The 18,942-nt window shown below is 48.3% G+C and overlaps 1 protein-coding gene across 3 annotated transcripts in view; it reads right to left on the reverse strand.

The window, feature by feature from the left end:
• Positions 1-18,942, reverse strand: part of GCSH (glycine cleavage system protein H) — a 169,519-nt gene that overhangs the window by 128,260 nt on the left and 22,317 nt on the right. For all 3 annotated transcript variants that reach the window (XM_063945778.1, XM_063945779.1, XM_063945777.1), the window contains exon 2: positions 8,677-8,756. In XM_063945778.1, coding sequence (XP_063801848.1) covers positions 8,677-8,756 — 80 coding nt within the window. The remainder of the gene's footprint in view (positions 1-8,676; positions 8,757-18,942) is intronic.

Here is an 18,942-nt window from a genome sequence, read left to right on the forward strand (position 1 = left end):
TAGGCCCATATTAGGAGCTCAAATCGAACTTACTGCACAGTAGCATAGATTGCATGGGACAATGGGGGGTAATTCTGAGTTGATCGCAGCAGCAAGTTTGTTAGCAATTGGGCAAAACCATGTGCACTGCATGGGGGGGGGGCAGATATAAGAGAGTTAGATTTGGGTGGGTTATATTGTTTCTGTGCAGGGTAAATACTGGCTGCTTTATTTTTACACTGCAATTTAGATTTCAATTTGAATACACCCCACCCAAATCTATCTCTCTCTGCACATGTTACATTTGCCTCCCCTGCAGTGCACATGGTTTTGACCAACTGCTAACAAACTTGCTGCTGCGATCAACTCGGAATGAGGGCCAATGTGCTTTATTAGAACTGCATTTTTGCTAGGCCGCCTTACGTTGACCGAGCTGGCAATCCTACCCAGCTAATGAAGAGGCGGTCGAGACCGTGTAGAAATCAGGTCACATCTAGGAGCCAGCAGGTTGCATTGAAGAGGCAGAGAAGCTCAGCTGTCATCACCAGGACTCACTTCCAAACACTAGATGCTAGCAATCATGTGATAAACTAGACTGGGGCAAGAATTGATGCACCGAAATAAAAGTAGGACTGTATAGTACTGCACCTGATGGCGCAATATAACGTATGCATAATAATATCCATCCTCAGAAATATAGGCCAAAGATACAGAATCACATTATACTACTGATATCTCAGTGAGGAGGATCCCACTTTAGCATATTTGTTTTTCAATGTTTAACTGAATACATCTGGGTTAATTAAACAGCCTACACACATGGGGGTAGACCTACTAAAGCTTGTAAAAATGAAAAGTGGTTTCCCATAGCAACAACTCCACTTGTCTGTTTTAGAAGCTTCAGAGGGACATGTACTAAGTGGTGATAAGTGGAGAAGTCAGCCTGTAGAGAAGTTGCAACCAATCAGCTGCTCTGTATACCTTTATAGTATGTAAGTTATAAATGTTAAGTCAATGCTGATTGGTTGCCATGGGCAACTTCTCCACTTTTATCACTGGTTAGTACATATCCCCCTTTAGTCTTGACCTACCCCAGGCACTGCCAGCAGTCAGTGAGGAGCAGGCTTCAAGATGCCAGGTAAGTTACACACCTAGTAATGCAGACTTACATTTTTCTTTGTACAAACACACAGGGGCCCATTTATCCTTAATGCGATCTGGACGTGATATTAGCACCCAATATCACATTGCGGTATGTGACAATACCACCCGGAGCGCATGAAGGGATAGGGCGCCATAGGCTACAGCAGCATAATGCCATCTTTAGATGGCATTAGATGTGGGCAGATCTGACAGCATTGTATTCCCTATGAGGGCTAAGGCTGATATGGGAAATAGAGGGACCACAGCAGATATGGGATGTCTGTTGAGATTCCTCCCTTCATACTTGGGGTAGAATTCAAATGTTTGAAAAGTCGGTTGGGTGTCTGTATCTAATAGACATGAAAAAACAGACTCCCAACAGACTTTTCAAACATTTGAATACCCCCCTTAGAGTGATACTTATTATTTGCGGGTATCCCCTGAAAAACTGGTGTCTGTGGAGAATATGCCGCTAATGTTTCATGGTAAATAGGCCCCTTACTATGGCTGACCGTTCCAGCTACTATTGCTGCACTGTACCACCAACTGTATCCTACTCCGTACAGAAAATACCTTTTAGGTGCATGCAGAAGGTGGAGTAGACAACTGCACTTACTTTGGTGCATGGGGGAGTCAAGTAAATTCATTTATGCAACAAAACCCATTTCATCTGTAAGGGCTGACGACATGGGCAAGGTTTAGCCTCTCAATGCTTAAAAATAAGAATTTACTTACCGATAATTCTATTTCTCGGAGTCCGTAGTGGATGCTGGGGTTCCTGAAAGGACCATGGGGAATAGCGGCTCCGCAGGAGACAGGGCACAAAAAAGTAAAGCTTTTACCAGATCAGGTGGTGTGCACTGGCTCCTCCCCCCATGACCCTCCTCCAGACTCCAGTTAGGTACTGTGCCCGGACGAGCGTACACAATAAGGGAGGCAATTTGAATCCCGGGTAAGACTCATACCAGCCACACCAATCACACCGTACAACTTGTGATCTAAACCCAGTTAACAGTATGATAACAGAAAGAGCCTCTTAAAGATGGCTCCTTAACAATATAACCCGAATTTGTTAACAATAACTATGTACAGTATTGCAGATAATCCGCACTTGGGATGGGCGCCCAGCATCCACTACGGACTCCGAGAAATAGAATTATCGGTAAGTAAATTCTTATTTTCTCTATCGTCCTAAGTGGATGCTGGGGTTCCTGAAAGGACCATGGGGATTATACCAAAGCTCCCAAACGGGCGGGAGAGTGCGGATGACTCTGCAGCACCGAATGAGAGAATTCCAAGTCCTCTTTTGCCAGGGTATCAAATTTGTAGAATTTTACAAACGTGTTTTCCCCCGACCACGTAGCTGCTCGGCAGAATTGTAATGCCGAGACCCCTCGGGCAGCCGCCCAAGATGAGCCCACCTTCCTTGTGGAATGGGCCTTAACAGATTTAGGCTGTGGCAGGCCTGCCACAGAATGAGCAAGTTGAATTGTGTTACAAATCCAACGAGCAATCGTCTGCTTAGAAGCAGGGGCACCCAACTTGTTGGGTGCATATAGTATCAACAGCGAGTCAGATTTTCTGACTTCAGCCGTCCTTGAAATGTATATTTTTAAGGCTCTGACAACGTCCAACAACTTGGAGTCCTCCAAGTCGCCAGTGGCCGCAGGCACCACAATAGGTTGGTTCAGGTGAAACGCTGATACCACCTTAGGGAGAAAATGCGGACGAGTCCTCAGTTCTGCCCTATCCGAATGGAAGATTAGATAAGGGCTTTTATAAGATAAAGCCGCCAATTCAGATACTCTCCTGGCGGAAGCCAGGGCCAGTAACATAGTCACTTTCCATGTGAGATATTTAAAATCCACCTTTTTTAATGGTTCAAACCAATGGGATTTGAGGAAATCTAAAACTACATTTAGATCCCACGGTGCCACCGGAGGCACCACAGGAGGCTGTATATGCAGTACTCCTTTAACAAAAGTCTGTACCTCAGGAACTGAGGCCAATTCTTTTTGGAAGAATATTGACAGGGCCGAAATTTGAACCTTAATAGATCTCAATTTGAGACCCATAGACAATCCTGATTGTAGGAAATGTAGGAAACGACCCAGTTGAAATTCCTCCGTCGGAACACTCCGATCCTCGCACCACGCGACATATTTTCGCCAAATGCGGTGATAATGTTTCGCGGTGACTTCCTTCCTTGCCTTAATCAAGGTAGGAATGACTTCTTCTGGAATGCCTTTCCCTTTTAGGATCTGGCGTTCAACCGCCATGCCGTCAAACGCAGCCGCGGTAAGTCTTGAAAGAGACAGGGACCCTGTTGTAGCAGGTCCCTTCTCAGAAGTAGAGGGCACGGGTCGTCCGTGACCAACTCTTGAAGTTCCGGGTACCAAGTCCTTCTTGGCCAATCCGGAGCCACTAGTATTGTTCTTACTCCTCCTCACCGTATAATCTTCAATACCTTTGGTATGAGAGGCAGAGGAGGAAACACATATACTGATTTGTACACCCAAGGTGTTACCAGTGCGTCCACAGCTATTGCCTGTGGATCTCTTGACCTGGCGCAATACTTGTCCAGTTTCTTGTTGAGGCGAGACGCCATCATGTCTACCATTGGTCTTTCCCAACAGTTTATTAGCATGTGGAAGACTTCTGGATGAAGACCCCCCTCTCCCGGGTGAATATCGTGTCTGCTGAGGAAGTCTGCTTCCCAGTTGTCCACGCCCGGGAAGAACACTGCTGACAGTGCTATTACGTGATTCTCCGCCCAGCGAAGAATCTTGGCAGCTTCTGCCATTGCACTCCTGCTTCTTGTGCCGCCCTGTCTGTTTACATGGGCGACCGCCGTGATGTTGTCCGACTGAATCAACACCGGTTTTCCTTGCAGGAGTGGTTCCGCCTGGCTTAGAGCATTTTAGATTGCTCTTAGTACCAGAATGTTTATGTGAAGAGACTTTTCCAGGTTCGTCCATACCCCCTGGAAGTTTCTTCCTTGTGTGACTGCTCCCCAACCTCTCAGGCTGGCGTCCGTGGTCACCAGGATCAAATCCTGTATGCCGAATCTGCGGCCCTCCAATAGATGAGCCTTTTGCAACCACCACAGAAGATATACCCTTGTCCTTGGCGACAGGGTTATTCGCAGGTGCATCTGAGGATGCGACCCTGACCATTTGTCCAACAGATCCCTTTGGAAAATTCTTGCATGGAATCTGCCGAATGGAATTGCTTCGTAAAAAGCCACCATTTTTCCCAGGACTCTTGTGCATTGATGTACAGACACCTTTCCTGGTTTTAGGAGGTTCCTGACAGGTCGGATAACTCCTTGGCTTTTTCCTCGGGAAGAAAAACCTTTTTCTGAACCGTGTCCAGAATCATCCCTAGGAACAGCAGACGTATCGTCGGAAAACAGCTGCGATTTTTGGAATATTTAGAATCCAGTCGTGCCGTCGAAGAACTACTTTAGATAGTGCTCTTCCGACCTCCAACTGTTCTCTGGAACTTGCCCTTTTTAGGTCGTGCAAGTAAGGGATAATTTAGATGCCTTTTTTCTTTGAAGAAACATCTTTTCGGCCATTACCTTGGTAAAAAGGCCCGGGGTGCCGTGGATAATTCAAACGGCATCGTCTGAAACTGATATTGACAGTTCTGTACCACGAACCAGAGGTACCCTTGATGAGAAGGACAAAATTTGGACATGGAGGTAATCCTTGATGTCCAGGGACACCATATAGTCCCCTTTTTTCCGGTTCGCTATCACTGCTCTGAGTGACTTTATCTCGATTTGAACCTTTTATGTAAGTGTTCAAAACATTTTAGATTTAGACTATGTGTCACCAAGCCGTCTGGCTTCAGTACCACAATATAGTGTGGAAAAATAATACCCTTTTCCTTGTCGTAGGAGGGGTACTTTGATTATCACCTGCTGGATATACAGCTTGTGAATTGTTTCCAATGCTGCCTCCCTGTCGGAGGGAGCCGTTGGTAAAGCAGACTTCAGGAACCTGCGAGGAGAAGATGTCTCGACTCTCCAATCTTTACCCCTGGGATAATACTCGTACGATCTAGGGGTCAACTTGCGAGTGATCCCACTGCGCCCTGAGACTCTTGAGACTACCCCCCCACCTTGAGTCCGCTTGCACGGCCCCAGCGTCATGCTGAGGACTTGGCAGACGCGGTGGAGGGCTTCTTTTCCTGGGAAAGGGCTGCCTGCTGCAGTCTACTTCCCTTACCTCTATGTCTGGGCAGATATGACTGGCCTTTTGCCTGCATGCCCTCATGGGAAAGGAAAGATTGAGGCTGAAAAGACGGTGTCTTTTTTAGCTGAGATGTAACTTGGGGTAAAAAAGGTTGGATTTCCCAGCTGTTGCTGTGGTCCCCAGGTCCGATGGACCGACCCCCAAATAACTCCTTCCCTTTATACAGCAATACTTCCATCTGCCGTATGGGATCTGTATCACCTGACCACTGTCGTGTCCCTGACATCTTCTGGGAGATATGGACAACGCACTTATCTTGATGCCAGAGAGCAAATATCCCTCTGTGCATCTCACATACATATATATAGAATGCATCCTATTAAATGCTCTACATGAATAAAATATTTTCAGTCAGGGAATCCGACCAAGCCAACCCAGCACTGCATCTCCAGGCTGATGGCGATCGCTGGTCGCAGTATAACCACCGTATGTGTGTATATACTTTTTAGGATATTTTTCCAGCTTCCTATCAGCTGGCTCCTTGAGGGCGGCCGTATCTGGAGACGGTAACGCCACTTGATAAGCGTGTGAGCGCCTTATCACCCTAAGGGGTGTTTCCCAACGTACCCTAATTTCTGGCGGGAAAGGGTATAACGCCAATATTTGCTATCGGGGTAACCCTACGCATCATCACACACTTCATTTTATTTTATCTGATTCAGGAAAAACTACAGGTAGTTTTTTTCACTCCCACATAATACCCTTTCTTGTGGTACTTGTAGTATCAGAAACACGTAACACCTCCTTCATTGCCCTTAACGTGTGGCCCTAATGAGAAATACGTTTGTTTATTCACCGTCGACACTGTATTCAGTGTCCGTGTCTGTGTCTGTGTCGACCGACTGAGGTAAATGGGCGTTTTTAAAACCCCTGACGGTGTTTCTGAGACGCCTGGACCGGTCCTAATAGATTGTCGGCCGTCTCATGTCGTCAACCGACCTTGCAGCGTGTTGACATTCTCACGTAATTCTCTAAATAAGCCATCCATTCCGGTGTCGACTCCCTAGAGAGTGACATCACCATTACAGGCAATTTCTCCGCCTCCTCACCAACATCGTCCTCATACATGTCGACACACACGTACCGACACACAGCACACACACCGGGAATGCTCTGACAGAGGACAGGACCCACTAGCCCTTTGGGGAGACAGAGGGAGAGTCTGCCAGCACACACCAAAAACGCTATAATTATATAGGGACAACCTTATATAAGTGTTTCTCCCTTATAGCATCTTTTATATATATATACAATATCGCCAAAATCAGTGCCCCCCCTCTCTGTTTTAACCCTGTTTCTGTAGTGCAGTGCAGGGGAGAGCCTGGGAGCCTTCTCTCCAGCTTTTCTGTGAGAGAAAATGGCGCTGTGTGCTGAGGAGATAGGCCCCGCCCCTTTTTCGGCGGGCTCGTCTCCCGCTATTTTTGAAGTTAGGCAGGGGTTAAATATCTCCATATAGCCTCTGTGGGCTATATGTGAGGTATTTTTTGCCTCTAATAAGGTTTTTATTTGCCTCTCAGAGCGCCCCCCCCAGCGCTCTGCACCCTCAGTGACTGTTGTGTGAAGTGTGCTGAGAGGAAAATGGCGCACAGCTGCAGTGCTGTTTTTATGAAGACTCAGGAGTCTTCAGCCGCCGATTTTGGACCTCTTCTCTCTTCAGCGTCTGCAAGGGGGCCGGCGGCGCGGCTCCGGTGACCATCCAGGCTGTACCTGTGATCGTCCCTCTGGAGCTAGTGTCCAGTAGCCAAGCAGCAAATCCACTCTGCACGCAGGTGAGTTCACTACTTCTCCCCTAAGTCCCTCGTTGCAGTGATCCTGTTGCCAGCAGGACTCACTGTAAAGTAAAAAACCTAAGCTAAACTTTCTCTAAGCAGCTCTTTAGGAGAGCCACCTAGATTGCACCCTTCTCGTTCGGGCACAAAATCTAACTGGAGTCTGGAGGAGGGTCATGGGGGGAGGAGCCAGTGCACACCACCTGATCTGGTAAAAGCTTTACTTTTTTGTGCCCTGTCTCCTGCGGAGCCGCTATTCCCCATGGTCCTTTCAGGAACCCCAGCATCCACTTAGGACGATAGAGAAAGATTAATCTCATAACAAGGATCACTTGTTTTGCAATTGTTTCCAGTTGGCCTGTACTACAAGCGCTGAATGCTCCTTCCATTGCTCAGTGCTGCAATTGAATCTCTGCATGAACTTCAGTCTAATTTGACCTACAGTTTAACGGGCAATTCTTATCTTGCTGGTTGCTTAGAGGCAAGAATTTTACTAGATTAGAGAGATAATGAGATAGATATAGATAGATCTCCAGGACCTGGATATCTAAAACGATTTGGAATATTTTTCAGGGGGGGCGACGACACACGGGGGAGATGTGTGCTGAGCGATCTAGCACAGACCGCTCAGCGAACACACCTCTCCCCCTCCCCACGCTCAGCGCACACACCTCTCCCCCCCACGCTCAGCGCACACACACACACACACACCTCTCTCCCCCCCCAGCGCACACACCTCTCCCCCTAGCTCAGCACACACCTCTCCACCCCCCCCCCCGCCCCCACGCTCAGCACACGTGTGCAGGGGGGGGGCGCTCACTTCACTGCATACAGGCCAATCTAGAGTCAGCGCGCGCACACACCTCTCCCCCTCCCCACGCTCAGCGCACACACCTCTCTCCCCCCCCACGCTCAGCACACACACCTCTCCCCCTCCCCCCCAGCGCACACACCTCTCCCCCTCGCTCAGCACACACCTCTCCACCCCCACCCCCCCAGCACACGTGTGCGGGGGGCGCTCACTTCACAGCATACAGGCCAATCTAGAGTCAGCACGTGCACACACCTCTCCCCCACGCTCAGCACACATCTCCCCCCCCCCCCCCCCCCCCCACACATGTGTGCGGAGTGGGAGGGGGGACGCTCACTTCACTGCATACAGGCCAATCTACAGTCTTCCTGGCTCTCTGAACGCCTCGGTGTGACATGTTGCCTCTACATAACTTAGTACTTGTTAATTATATTGTCACCAACTTGATCAGCGCTGCAGGTACATTCTAATTAGATCAGAAACTAGCATCTCAACAAAGACCTACAGGCAGGGAGCTCAGGGAGACAGTCAGAAGCTTGCTCAAGCTGAAGTTTCACGTTAAAGTAGGAAAAACACTGTACTGATAAAGAAATGCCAGGTCGGGGAAAAATAAATGGACAAAGTCCACCACAAAAATTCAGATAAGGTGGATTCTGCTGCGCTGCTGAGATAGCAGATTGCAAAGACCACAGATGGGAACATTCGAACAAACCTGGGCGTAGTTGCTGATTCCCACTGTCCCAATTCCATGTTCAACAGCTATCCATTCATGCTTGTCTGTGTACTTGCGAGCTGCAAAGGTAATAAACACACCACAAAGGCAACAAAGGTTAGAATGTCATATTTCCATCATACAAATATCTCTGCAAACACTATACCATATAAAGGGCACATGCTCAGATTCTGAAAATAACAGGAAAGATTAGTAAATGCGAACCATTTAAAAAACAAAAATACATTTATGTAATATACTTATATCAAAAAGGTGGATTCACTATGTAGTTGCATTTGTTTTATTATGGGAGTGCAAAACACGATACAGGTTGAGTATCCCTTATCCAAAATGCTTGGGACCAGAAGTAATTTGGATATCGGATTTTTCAGTATTTTGGAATAATTGCATACCATAATGAGATATCATGGTGATGGGACCCAAGTCTAAGCACAAAATGCATTTATGTTTCATATACACACAGCCTCATGGTCATTAAATACAATAATTTTAATAACTGTGTATTAAACAGAATGGGGTCGATTCAATTCACCGACAGTTGAATAGCACCGGGAGTTAGCTCCCGTTGTTATTCAATTCAGCTCATGTTAAGTCGGCGAAGGCCCGTTCTCCCGGACTTAACAGGTTAATTTGTCAGGAGAACGGGCATTCTCCGACTTAACTCCCCGACGCTGATTCCCGACAGAATCAGCCGCGCGGCAGCACTTTTGTCAGATTTCTTCTCTAATCGCCCGGGGGTGAGAGAAGAATTCACAACAATTGAGGGTCACTTGTCGCTGTATTGAATAGCGCCGGGAGCTAATTCCCGGCACTATTCAACTGTCAGTGAATTGAATCGACCCCTTTGTGTACATTGTGCCATCAGAAAACAAAGATGTCACTATCTCACTCAAAAAATTCCGTATTTCGGAATATTTGGATATAGGGACACTCTACCTGTATTAAATAATGGCAGATAAGATGTGCAATGGCCTGTGTTCCAAACAATCGCAGGAAACAGAAGCGATTTGTAGACCAGCACAGAAACAATAAGATTTTACTTACCAATAAATCTATTTCTCGTAGTCCGTAGTGGATGCTGGGACTCCGTAAGGACCATGGGGAATAGCGGCTCCGCAGGAGACAGGGCACAAGAATAAAAGCTTTAGGATCAGGTGGTGTGCACTGGCTCCTCCCCCTATGACCCTCCTCCAAGCCTCAGTTAGGATACTGTGCCCGGACGAGCGTACATAATAAGGAAGGATATTGAATCCCGGGTAAGACTCATACCAGCCACACCAATCACACCGTACAACTTGTGATCTGAACCCAGTTAACAGTATGATAACAACGAAGGAGCCTCTGAAAAGATGGCTCACAACAACAATAACCCGATTTAGTTAACAATAACTATGTACAAGTATTGCAGACAATCCGCACTTGGAATGGGCGCCCAGCATCCACTACGGACTACGAGAAATAGATTTATCGGTAAGTAAAATCTTATTTTCTCTGACGTCCTAGTGGATGCTGGGACTCCGTAAGGACCATGGGGATTATACCAAAGCTCCCAAACGGGCGGGAGAGTGCGGATGACTCTGCAGCACCGAATGAGAGAACTCCAGGTCCTCCTCAGCCAGGGTATCAAATTTGTAGAATTTAGCAAACGTGTTTGCCCCTGACCAAGTAGCTGCTCGGCAAAGTTGTAAAGCCGAGACCCCTCGGGCAGCCGCCCAAGATGAGCCCACTTTCCTTGTGGAATGGGCTTTCACAGATTTTGGCTGTGGCAGGCCTGCCACAGAATGTGCAAGCTGAATTGTACTACAAATCCAACGAGCAATAGTCTGCTTAGAAGCAGGAGCACCCAGCTTGTTGGGTGCATACAGGATAAACAGCGAGTCAGACTTTCTGACTCCCGCCGTCCTGGAAACATATATTTTCAGGGCCCTGACAACGTCAAGTAACTTGGAGTCCTCCAAGTCCCTAGTAGCCGCAGGCACCACAATAGGTTGGTTCATGTGAAAGGCAGAAACCACCTTAGGGAGAAATTGAGGACGAGTCCTCAATTCTGCCCTGTCAGAATGAAAAATTAAGTAAGGGCTTTTATATGATAAAGCCGCCAATTCTGACACACGCCTGGCTGAAGCCAGGGCTAACAGCATCGTCACCTTCCATGTGAGATATTTTAAGTCCACAGTGGTGAGTGGTTCAAACCAATGTGACTTAAGGAACCTCAAAACAACATTGAGATCCCAAGGTGCCACTGGAGGCACAAAAGGAGGTTGTATATGCAGTACCCCTTTTACAAATGTCTGAACTTCAGGTACTGAAGCCAGTTCTTTCTGGAAGAAAATCGACAGGGCCGAAATTTGAACCTTAATGGACCCCAATTTTAGGCCCATAGACACTCAGTCCTGTTTGCAGGAAATGGAGGAAACGACCCAGTTGAAATTCCTCTGTAGGGGCCTTCTTGGCCTCACACCACGCAACATATTTTCGCCAATGCGGTGATAATGTTTTGCGGTTACATCCTTCCTGGCTTTGACCAGGGTAGGGATGACTTCATCTGGAATGCCTTTTTCCTTCAGGATCTGGCGTTCAACCGCCATGCCGTCAAACGCAGCCGCGGTAAGTCTTGGAACAGACAAGGCCCCTGTTGGAGCAGGTCCTTTCTTAGAGGTAGAGGCCACGGGTCTTCCGTGAGCATCTCTTGAAGTTCCGGGTACCAAGTCCTTCTTGGCCAATCCGGAACCACGAGTATCGTTCTTACTCCTCTCCTTCTTATGATTCTCAGTACTTTTGGTATGAGAGGCAGAGGAGGGAACACATACACTGACTGGTACACCCACGGTGTCACCAGAGCGTCCACCGCTATTGCCTGAGGGTCCCTTGACCTGGCGCAATATCTGTCTAGTTTTTTGTTTAGACGTGACGCCATCATGTCCACCTTTGGTTTTTCCCAACGGTTTACAATCAGGTGGAAGACTTCTGGGTGAAGTCCCCACTCTCCCGGGTGAAGGTCGTGTCTGCTGAGAAAGTCTGCTTCCCAGTTGTCCACTCCCGGAATGAACACTGCTGACAGAGCTATCACATGATTTTCCGCCCAGCGAAGAATCCTTGCAGCTTCTGCCATTGCCCTCCTGCTTCTCGTGCCGCCCTGTCTGTTTACGTGGGCGACTGGCGTGATGTTGTCCGATTGGATCAATACCGCCTGACCCTGAAGCAGGGGTTTCGCTTGACTTAGGGCATTGTAAATGGCCCTTAGTTCCAGAATGTTTATATGAAGAGATGTTTCCATGCTTGACCACAAGCCCTGGAACTTTTTTCCCTGTGTGACTGCCCCCCAGCCTCTCAGGCTGGCGTCCGTGGTCACCAGGACCCAATCCTGAATGCCAAATCTGCGGCCCTCTAGTAGATGAGCACTCTGCAGCCACCACAGAAGAGACACCCTTGTCCTTGTCGACAGGGTTATCCGCTGATGCATCTGAAGATGCGATCCGGACCATTTGTCCAGTAGATCCCACTGAAACGTTCTTGCATGGAATCTTCCGAATGGAATCGCTTCGTAAGAAGCCACCATTTTTCCCAGGACCCTCGTGCACTGATGCACTGACACCTGGCCTGGTTTTAGGAGGTTCCTGACTAGCTCGGATAACTCCCTGGCCTTCTCCTCCGGGAGAAACACCTTTTTCTGGACTGTGTCCAGAATCATTCCTAGGAACAGTAGACGTGTCGTCGGAATCAGCTGCGATTTTGGAATATTTAGGATCCACCCGTGCTGACGTAACACTACCTGAGATAGTGCTACTCAGATTTCTAACTGTTCCCTGGACCTTGCCCTTATCAGGAGATCGTCCAAGTAAGGGATAATTAAGATGCCTTTTATTCGAAGAAGAATCATCATTTCGGCCATTACCTTGGTAAAGACCCGAGGTGCCGTGGACAACCCAAACGGCAGCGTCTGAAACTGATAATGACAGTTTTGTACTACAAACCTGAGGTACCCTTGGTGAGACGGGTAGATTGGGACGCGGAGATAAGCATCCTTGATGTCCAGAGACACCATATAGTCACCTTCTTCCAGGTTTGCTATCACCGCTCTGAGTGATTCCATCTTGAATTTGAACCTCTTTATGTAAGTGTTCAGTGATTTTAGATTTAAAATTGGTCTCACCGAGCCGTCCGGCTTCGGTACCACAAACAGCGTGGAATAATACCCCTTTCCCTGTTGTAGGAGGGGTACCTTGATTATCACCTGCTGGGAATACAGCTTGTGAATGGCTTCCAAAACTGCCTCCCTGTCGGAGGGAGACTTTGGTAGAGCAGACTTCAGGAACCGGCGAGGGGGAAACGCCTCGAATTCCAGTTTGTACCCCTGCGATACCACCTGTAGAATCCAGGGGTCCACTTGCGAGTGAGCCCACTGCGCGTTGAAATTCTTGAGACGGGCCCCCACCATGTCTGAGTCTGCTTGTAAAGCCCCAGCGTCATGCTGAAGACTTGGCAGAAGCAGGGGAGGGCTTCTGCTCCTGGGAAGCGGCTGCATGGTGCAGTCTTTTTCCCCTTCCTCTGCCCCGGGGCAGGAAGGAATGGCCTTTAGCTCGCTTGTACTTATGGGAACGAAAGGACTGAGTTTGAAAAGACGGTGTCTTTTTCTGCTGATGTGAAGTGACCTGGGGTAAAAAGGTGGATTTTCCAGCCGTTGCCGTGGCCACCAGGTCCGATAGACCAGCCCCAAATAACTCCTCCCCTTTATACGGCAATACTTCCATATGTCGTTTGGAATCCGCATCGCCTGACCACTGTCGCGTCCATAACGCTCTTCTGGCAGAAATGGACATAGCACTTACTCTTGATGCCAGGGTGCAAATATCCCTCTGTGCATCACGCATATGTAGTAATGCATCCTTCAAATGCTCTATAGTTAACAGTATATTGTCCCTATCCAGGGTATCAATATTTTCAGTCAGGGAATCTGACCACGCGACGCCAGCACTGCACATCCAGGCTGAAGCGATTGCTGGTCGCAGTATAACACCAGTATGTGTGTATATACTTTTAAGAATATTTTCCAGCCTTCTATCTGCTGGTTCTTTGAGGGTGGCCGTATCAGGAGACGGTAACGCTACTTGTTTAGATAAACGTGTGAGCGCCTTATCTACCCTAGGGGGTGTTTCCCAACGTGTCCTAACCTCTAACGGGAAAGGATATAGTGCCAATAATTTTTTAGAAATTAGCAGTTTTTTGTCGGGGGAAACCCACGCTTTATCACACACCTCATTTAACTCATCTGACTCAGGGAAAACTATTGGTAGTTTTTTCACACCCCACATAATACCCTTCTTTGTGGTACTTGTAGTGTCAGAAATGTTCAATGCTTCCTTCATTGCCGTGATCATGTAACGTGTGGCCCTACTGGACATTACGTTGGTCTCCTCACCGTCGACACTAGACTCAGTATCTGTGTCTGGATCTGTGTCGACCCACTGAGGTAACGGGCGTTTTAGGGCCCCTGACGGTGTCTGAGACGCCTGGACAGGCACTAATTGATTTGCCGGCTGTCTCATGTCATCAACCGTTCTTTGCAAAGTGCTGACATTATCACTTAATTCTTTAAATACGATCATCCAGTCAGGTGTCGACTCCCTAGGGGGTGACATCACTAACCCAGGCAATTGCTCCGCCTCCACATCATTTTCCTCCTCATACATGTCGACACACACGTACCGACACACAGCACACACACCGGGAATGCTCTGATAGAGGACAGGACCCCACAAGCCCTTTGGAGAGACAGAGGGAGAGTCTGCCAGCACACACCAAGCGCTATATATATATACAGGGATAACCTTATATAAGTGTTAATCCCTTATAGCTGCTGTTTATATAGTTTTTAGCTGCCAATAGTGCCCCCCCTTCTCTTTTTTACCCTGATTCAGTAGCAAGTCTGCAGGGGAGAGTCAGGGAGCCGTCCTTCCAGCGGAGCTGTGAGGGAAAATGGCGCTTGTGTGCTGAGGAGATAGGCTCCGCCCCTTCACGACGTCCTTATCTCCCGCTTTTTCTGTAAAAAATGGCAGGGGTTAAAATACATCCATATAGCCCCAGAGCTATATGTGATGTATTCTTTAGCCAATCTAAGGTATATCATGTTATATTGCGTCTCAGGGCGCTCCCCCCCAGCGCCCTGCACCCTCAGTGACCGGAGTGTGAAGTGTGCTGAGAGCAATGGCGCACAGCTGCGGTGCTGTGCGCTACCTTAGTCTGAAGACAGGATCGTCTTCTGCCGCCGATTTCACCGGACCTCTTCGCTCTTCTGGCTCTGTAAGGGGGCCGGCGGCGCGGCTCCGGGACCCATCCAGGCTGAACCTGTGATCGTCCCTCTGGAGCTAATGTCCAGTAGCCTAAGAAACCCGATCCACTCTGCACGCAGGTGAGTCCGTTTCTTCTCCCCTTAGTCCCACGATGCAGTGAGCCTGTTGCCAGCAGGACTCACTGAAAATAAAAAACCTAAAATATACTTTTATTCTAAGCAGCTCAGGAGAGCCACCTAGCCTGCACCCTTCTCGTTCGGGCACAAAAATCTAACTGAGGCTTGGAGGAGGGTCATAGGGGGAGGAGCCAGTGCACACCACCTGATCCTAAAGCTTTTATTCTTGTGCCCTGTCTCCTGCGGAGCCGCTATTCCCCATGGTCCTTACGGAGTCCCAGCATCCACTAGGACATCAGAGAAACTTTCTTTTCCACGTCCTTATGAGTAAAGTAATATTTTTGAGGCACACATCGCACTTCTGTTTGCATAACCCAGAACTGCCATGAAAGCGGGAAAAAAAGGACATGGCATAGGGATAATTGATCTCTAAGGGCACAATTCAAAGACAGCTGAATAGCGCGGGAATAAGCTCCCTGTGACACCCAACGACGGGATTTCTTCTTGCACCCCCGGAGGGGTGCGAGAAGAATTCTGACAAAAAATGTCGGCGCAATGCTGATTTCTGCCCTTAGCACGGCGGAAATAGCGGCGCGCCAGGCACTTAAGTTGGAGAATGCCGGTTCTCCCGTCAAAACAACCTTAGTCCGAGAGAACGGGCATTCTCCGACCTACTACTGCGCTGTATTGAATAGCCCCGGGAGCTAATTCCTGGCGCTATTCAACTGTCTTCAAATTGAATCGTGCCCTAGGAGTATCGATCCAATCTCTAAAAAAAATCCCTCTCCTTGATGGTGCAGAGGGTCTCACCAGTGTTTGGATTGCCTATCCTGCCAATGGGATTAAAGACTGTGCTGGGAAACCTACAGCAGTTGTGCGCAGGATTCACATGAACACTGCAGGAGAGTAGGAAGGGAACCAGCCATATTTAGGATACTACAGAACAATTCCCTATTTGTGCATCAGAGGAAGCAGCAAAGGAGCAGATTCTAGAGTACATACTAGCACCCTACACCCGTCATAACCCATGTAGCTCCTCTTTCCTGCCTCAGGTCTTGCTCTCAACTCTGGTGCTTTTAGCACACTCTGATCTGTATCTCAGCACTGGACTGCTGCACAGATTTCTGGGTCCTACACCCTGGCATCCAGATTCAGCTTGGAGGGGAGCAGTACCAAAGTACTTTCATTAGTTATAATGGTTAAATCTAATGTGCCACAAAACATACATTTGTGCCCTCATACACCTATGTATTTTGTGCATTATGGCGCGGATTAGACACTCTTCCACAGGCAGCGGTACCTGGGCGTCTGTACTGTGGGGGTCATTCAGACCCGATCGCTCGCTGCATTTTCTCGCAGTGCAGTGATCGGGTCGGAACTGCGCATGCGCCAGCGCATGGCAGCTTTCGTTACCTAGCGATCGCCTCTGAGATAGAGGCGGTCGCTAGGCGGGAGGGGGCTGAACGGCGGCGTTAAGGGGGAGCGGTCCGGCCAACGCAGTCGTGGCCAGACTGTTGGGGGGGGGGGGAGGGGTCGGGTCGAGGCCAGCAACTCCCGGTCAGCCGCAGAAGCTGCGCTGGCCGGGAGTTAATCCTCAAATACAAAGGCATCGCCTCTGTGCGATGCTTTTGTATTTGTGCAGGGGGGGGGGGGGGGGCAGCACTGACATGCGGGGCGGACTAGCCCTGTGCTGGGCGTCCCCCCGCATGTCAGTGTGAATGATCATAGCCGTGCTAAACGTAGCACAGCTACGATCAACTCGGAATGACCCCCTATGTCCTGGATTTAGAGTCTTATTTGCATCATAGCTGTATCCAGAGTCACTCACTAGTGTTCTAGGCACTTAGGATTTATATTGAATTAGTATAAAAGAGCAGATTGTCGCATACAGCAGCTGCACGCAGCGCCATGTCCGGCATACCCACAAATTGCACTGCAGCGGCATTAGTGATGCAGTTAAGATGCGGATCTTGTGTGGCGGACACACAGAGCTTCTTAGTCACTAAGGGGCCTATTTATCAAAAAGTATTTGTGGCTGTTTCCCTGAAAACACTTGTTTTCGGGGGCTAAACGCAAATACTAGGTATCCCCCAAATGCCTGCTGCGATCCCTCCATTTCCGCCAGCAGCCAGTCCAATGTATCAATATCGGGAATACATATCGCGGGATGTAGTTCCGACAGGGTTCCACAGGAACCCTCCGCTGGAAATGTCCCCTGTGCACGGCTGTCACTGACTGCGCATGCGCAATGCCCCCCCCCCCCCCCCTCACTCAGCACACATCTCTTCCCAAATCGTGCTGTGAATACGGCCCTTAAGCCTGTAGCTGAACAATGCTATGTGGTGATTTGAAGATAGGTGTATAGGTAGGCTTACCATACTATCCCTTTAAACAGGGACACATGGATTACACAGGATCTGGGGCTGATTAAAACCAGGTGAAATGCAGGCATGAAGTCAGCCAGCCACAGAACCTGTGTAATTCATTAGTATCCCGGTTTAAAGGGATTAAGTGGTAAGCCTATGTATGCAGACCCATGTACAACGCCTCCCCCAAACGAGTGGCCCGATTTTGTGTTCCTGTGACCAACAGATGAAAGCTGACAATCTAATCCATCACCCACTTGTCTTGCGTGGAACCCAGCAACCTGTTCAATGCTCTGCTACACTGCAGTCCTGATCCACAGGTAGAGTGGTCAGAAGGTCCCCCCCATGATCAGCAAAGAGGTGCTGCAGCAGCTACACCCCACTCCACTCCCCAGACGTAGTCTGATGGTGGCAGTAACTCCTACAACATAGCTGACTTCTACATTGAGCAACCATTCAAGACGCACCATTAGCAATGGTAAGTAATGACTGACGGGTCAAACTGTAACCCATATACCTCTTCGTATAAAAGATCAACATTTAAAATGAATAAATACATAATGCACGTGTACTTTGGTTTTGTATTTGCAAGCTACCGTATATGAAATCTCCATCACAGAAATCCTCCTGTAAGCACACATCATATCTCATGTTAGAAGCACATTTTGTTTTGCAGAGTCTTTTATAACCTATATATGCTGAGTGACTGGCAAGAAACCACTGGCTTAAACCAGATCACAGGCTGCAGAGTAATTACAGCACATTCTAAACTTGCTGTATACATGGCTGGCTGAAGAAGCTCACAGGAACCACCAGAGCTGACGGACTTATTAGACCTAGACAATCACGGGATCCGGATTGAAAGTCGACAGTAACTAGGTCGACAATGTCTAGGTCGACCACTATTGGTCGACAATAACTAGGTCGGCATGGTCTTTAGGTCGACATGAGTTTTTCACAATTTTTTTCTTTTTTTGAACCTTTTCATACTTAACGATCCACGTGGACTACGACTGGAACGGTAATCTGTGCCGAGCGAAGCGGTAGCGGAGCGAAGGCACCATGCCCGAAGCACGGCGAGCGAAGCGAGCCATGCGAGGGGCCGCGGTGCACTAATTGGCGTTCCCAGTCACTCTACGAAGAAAACGACACCAAAATAACATTAAAAACTCATGTCGACCTTTTGACCTGTCGACCTAGAACATGTCGACCTTAAGACCCTGTCGACCTAGAACATGTCGACCTTAAGACCCTGTCGACCTAGAACATGTCGACCAATAGTGGTCGACCTAGTTACTGTCGACTTTCAATACCACACCCACAATCACAGCCAGCTATCCGCCCGTCATCATTAATAGGGAAGATATAGATTACAGATCAGTCTGTGCCCTATTATACATTGTACATCAAGCTCGAGACTACAACATTCTTTTCTGCACTAAAATGAAGATAAATAGAAATGTATTTGTTACC

This window comes from Pseudophryne corroboree, chromosome 11, assembly GCF_028390025.1.
Source record: "Pseudophryne corroboree isolate aPseCor3 chromosome 11, aPseCor3.hap2, whole genome shotgun sequence".
Classification (NCBI taxonomy): Eukaryota; Metazoa; Chordata; class Amphibia; order Anura; family Myobatrachidae; genus Pseudophryne; species Pseudophryne corroboree.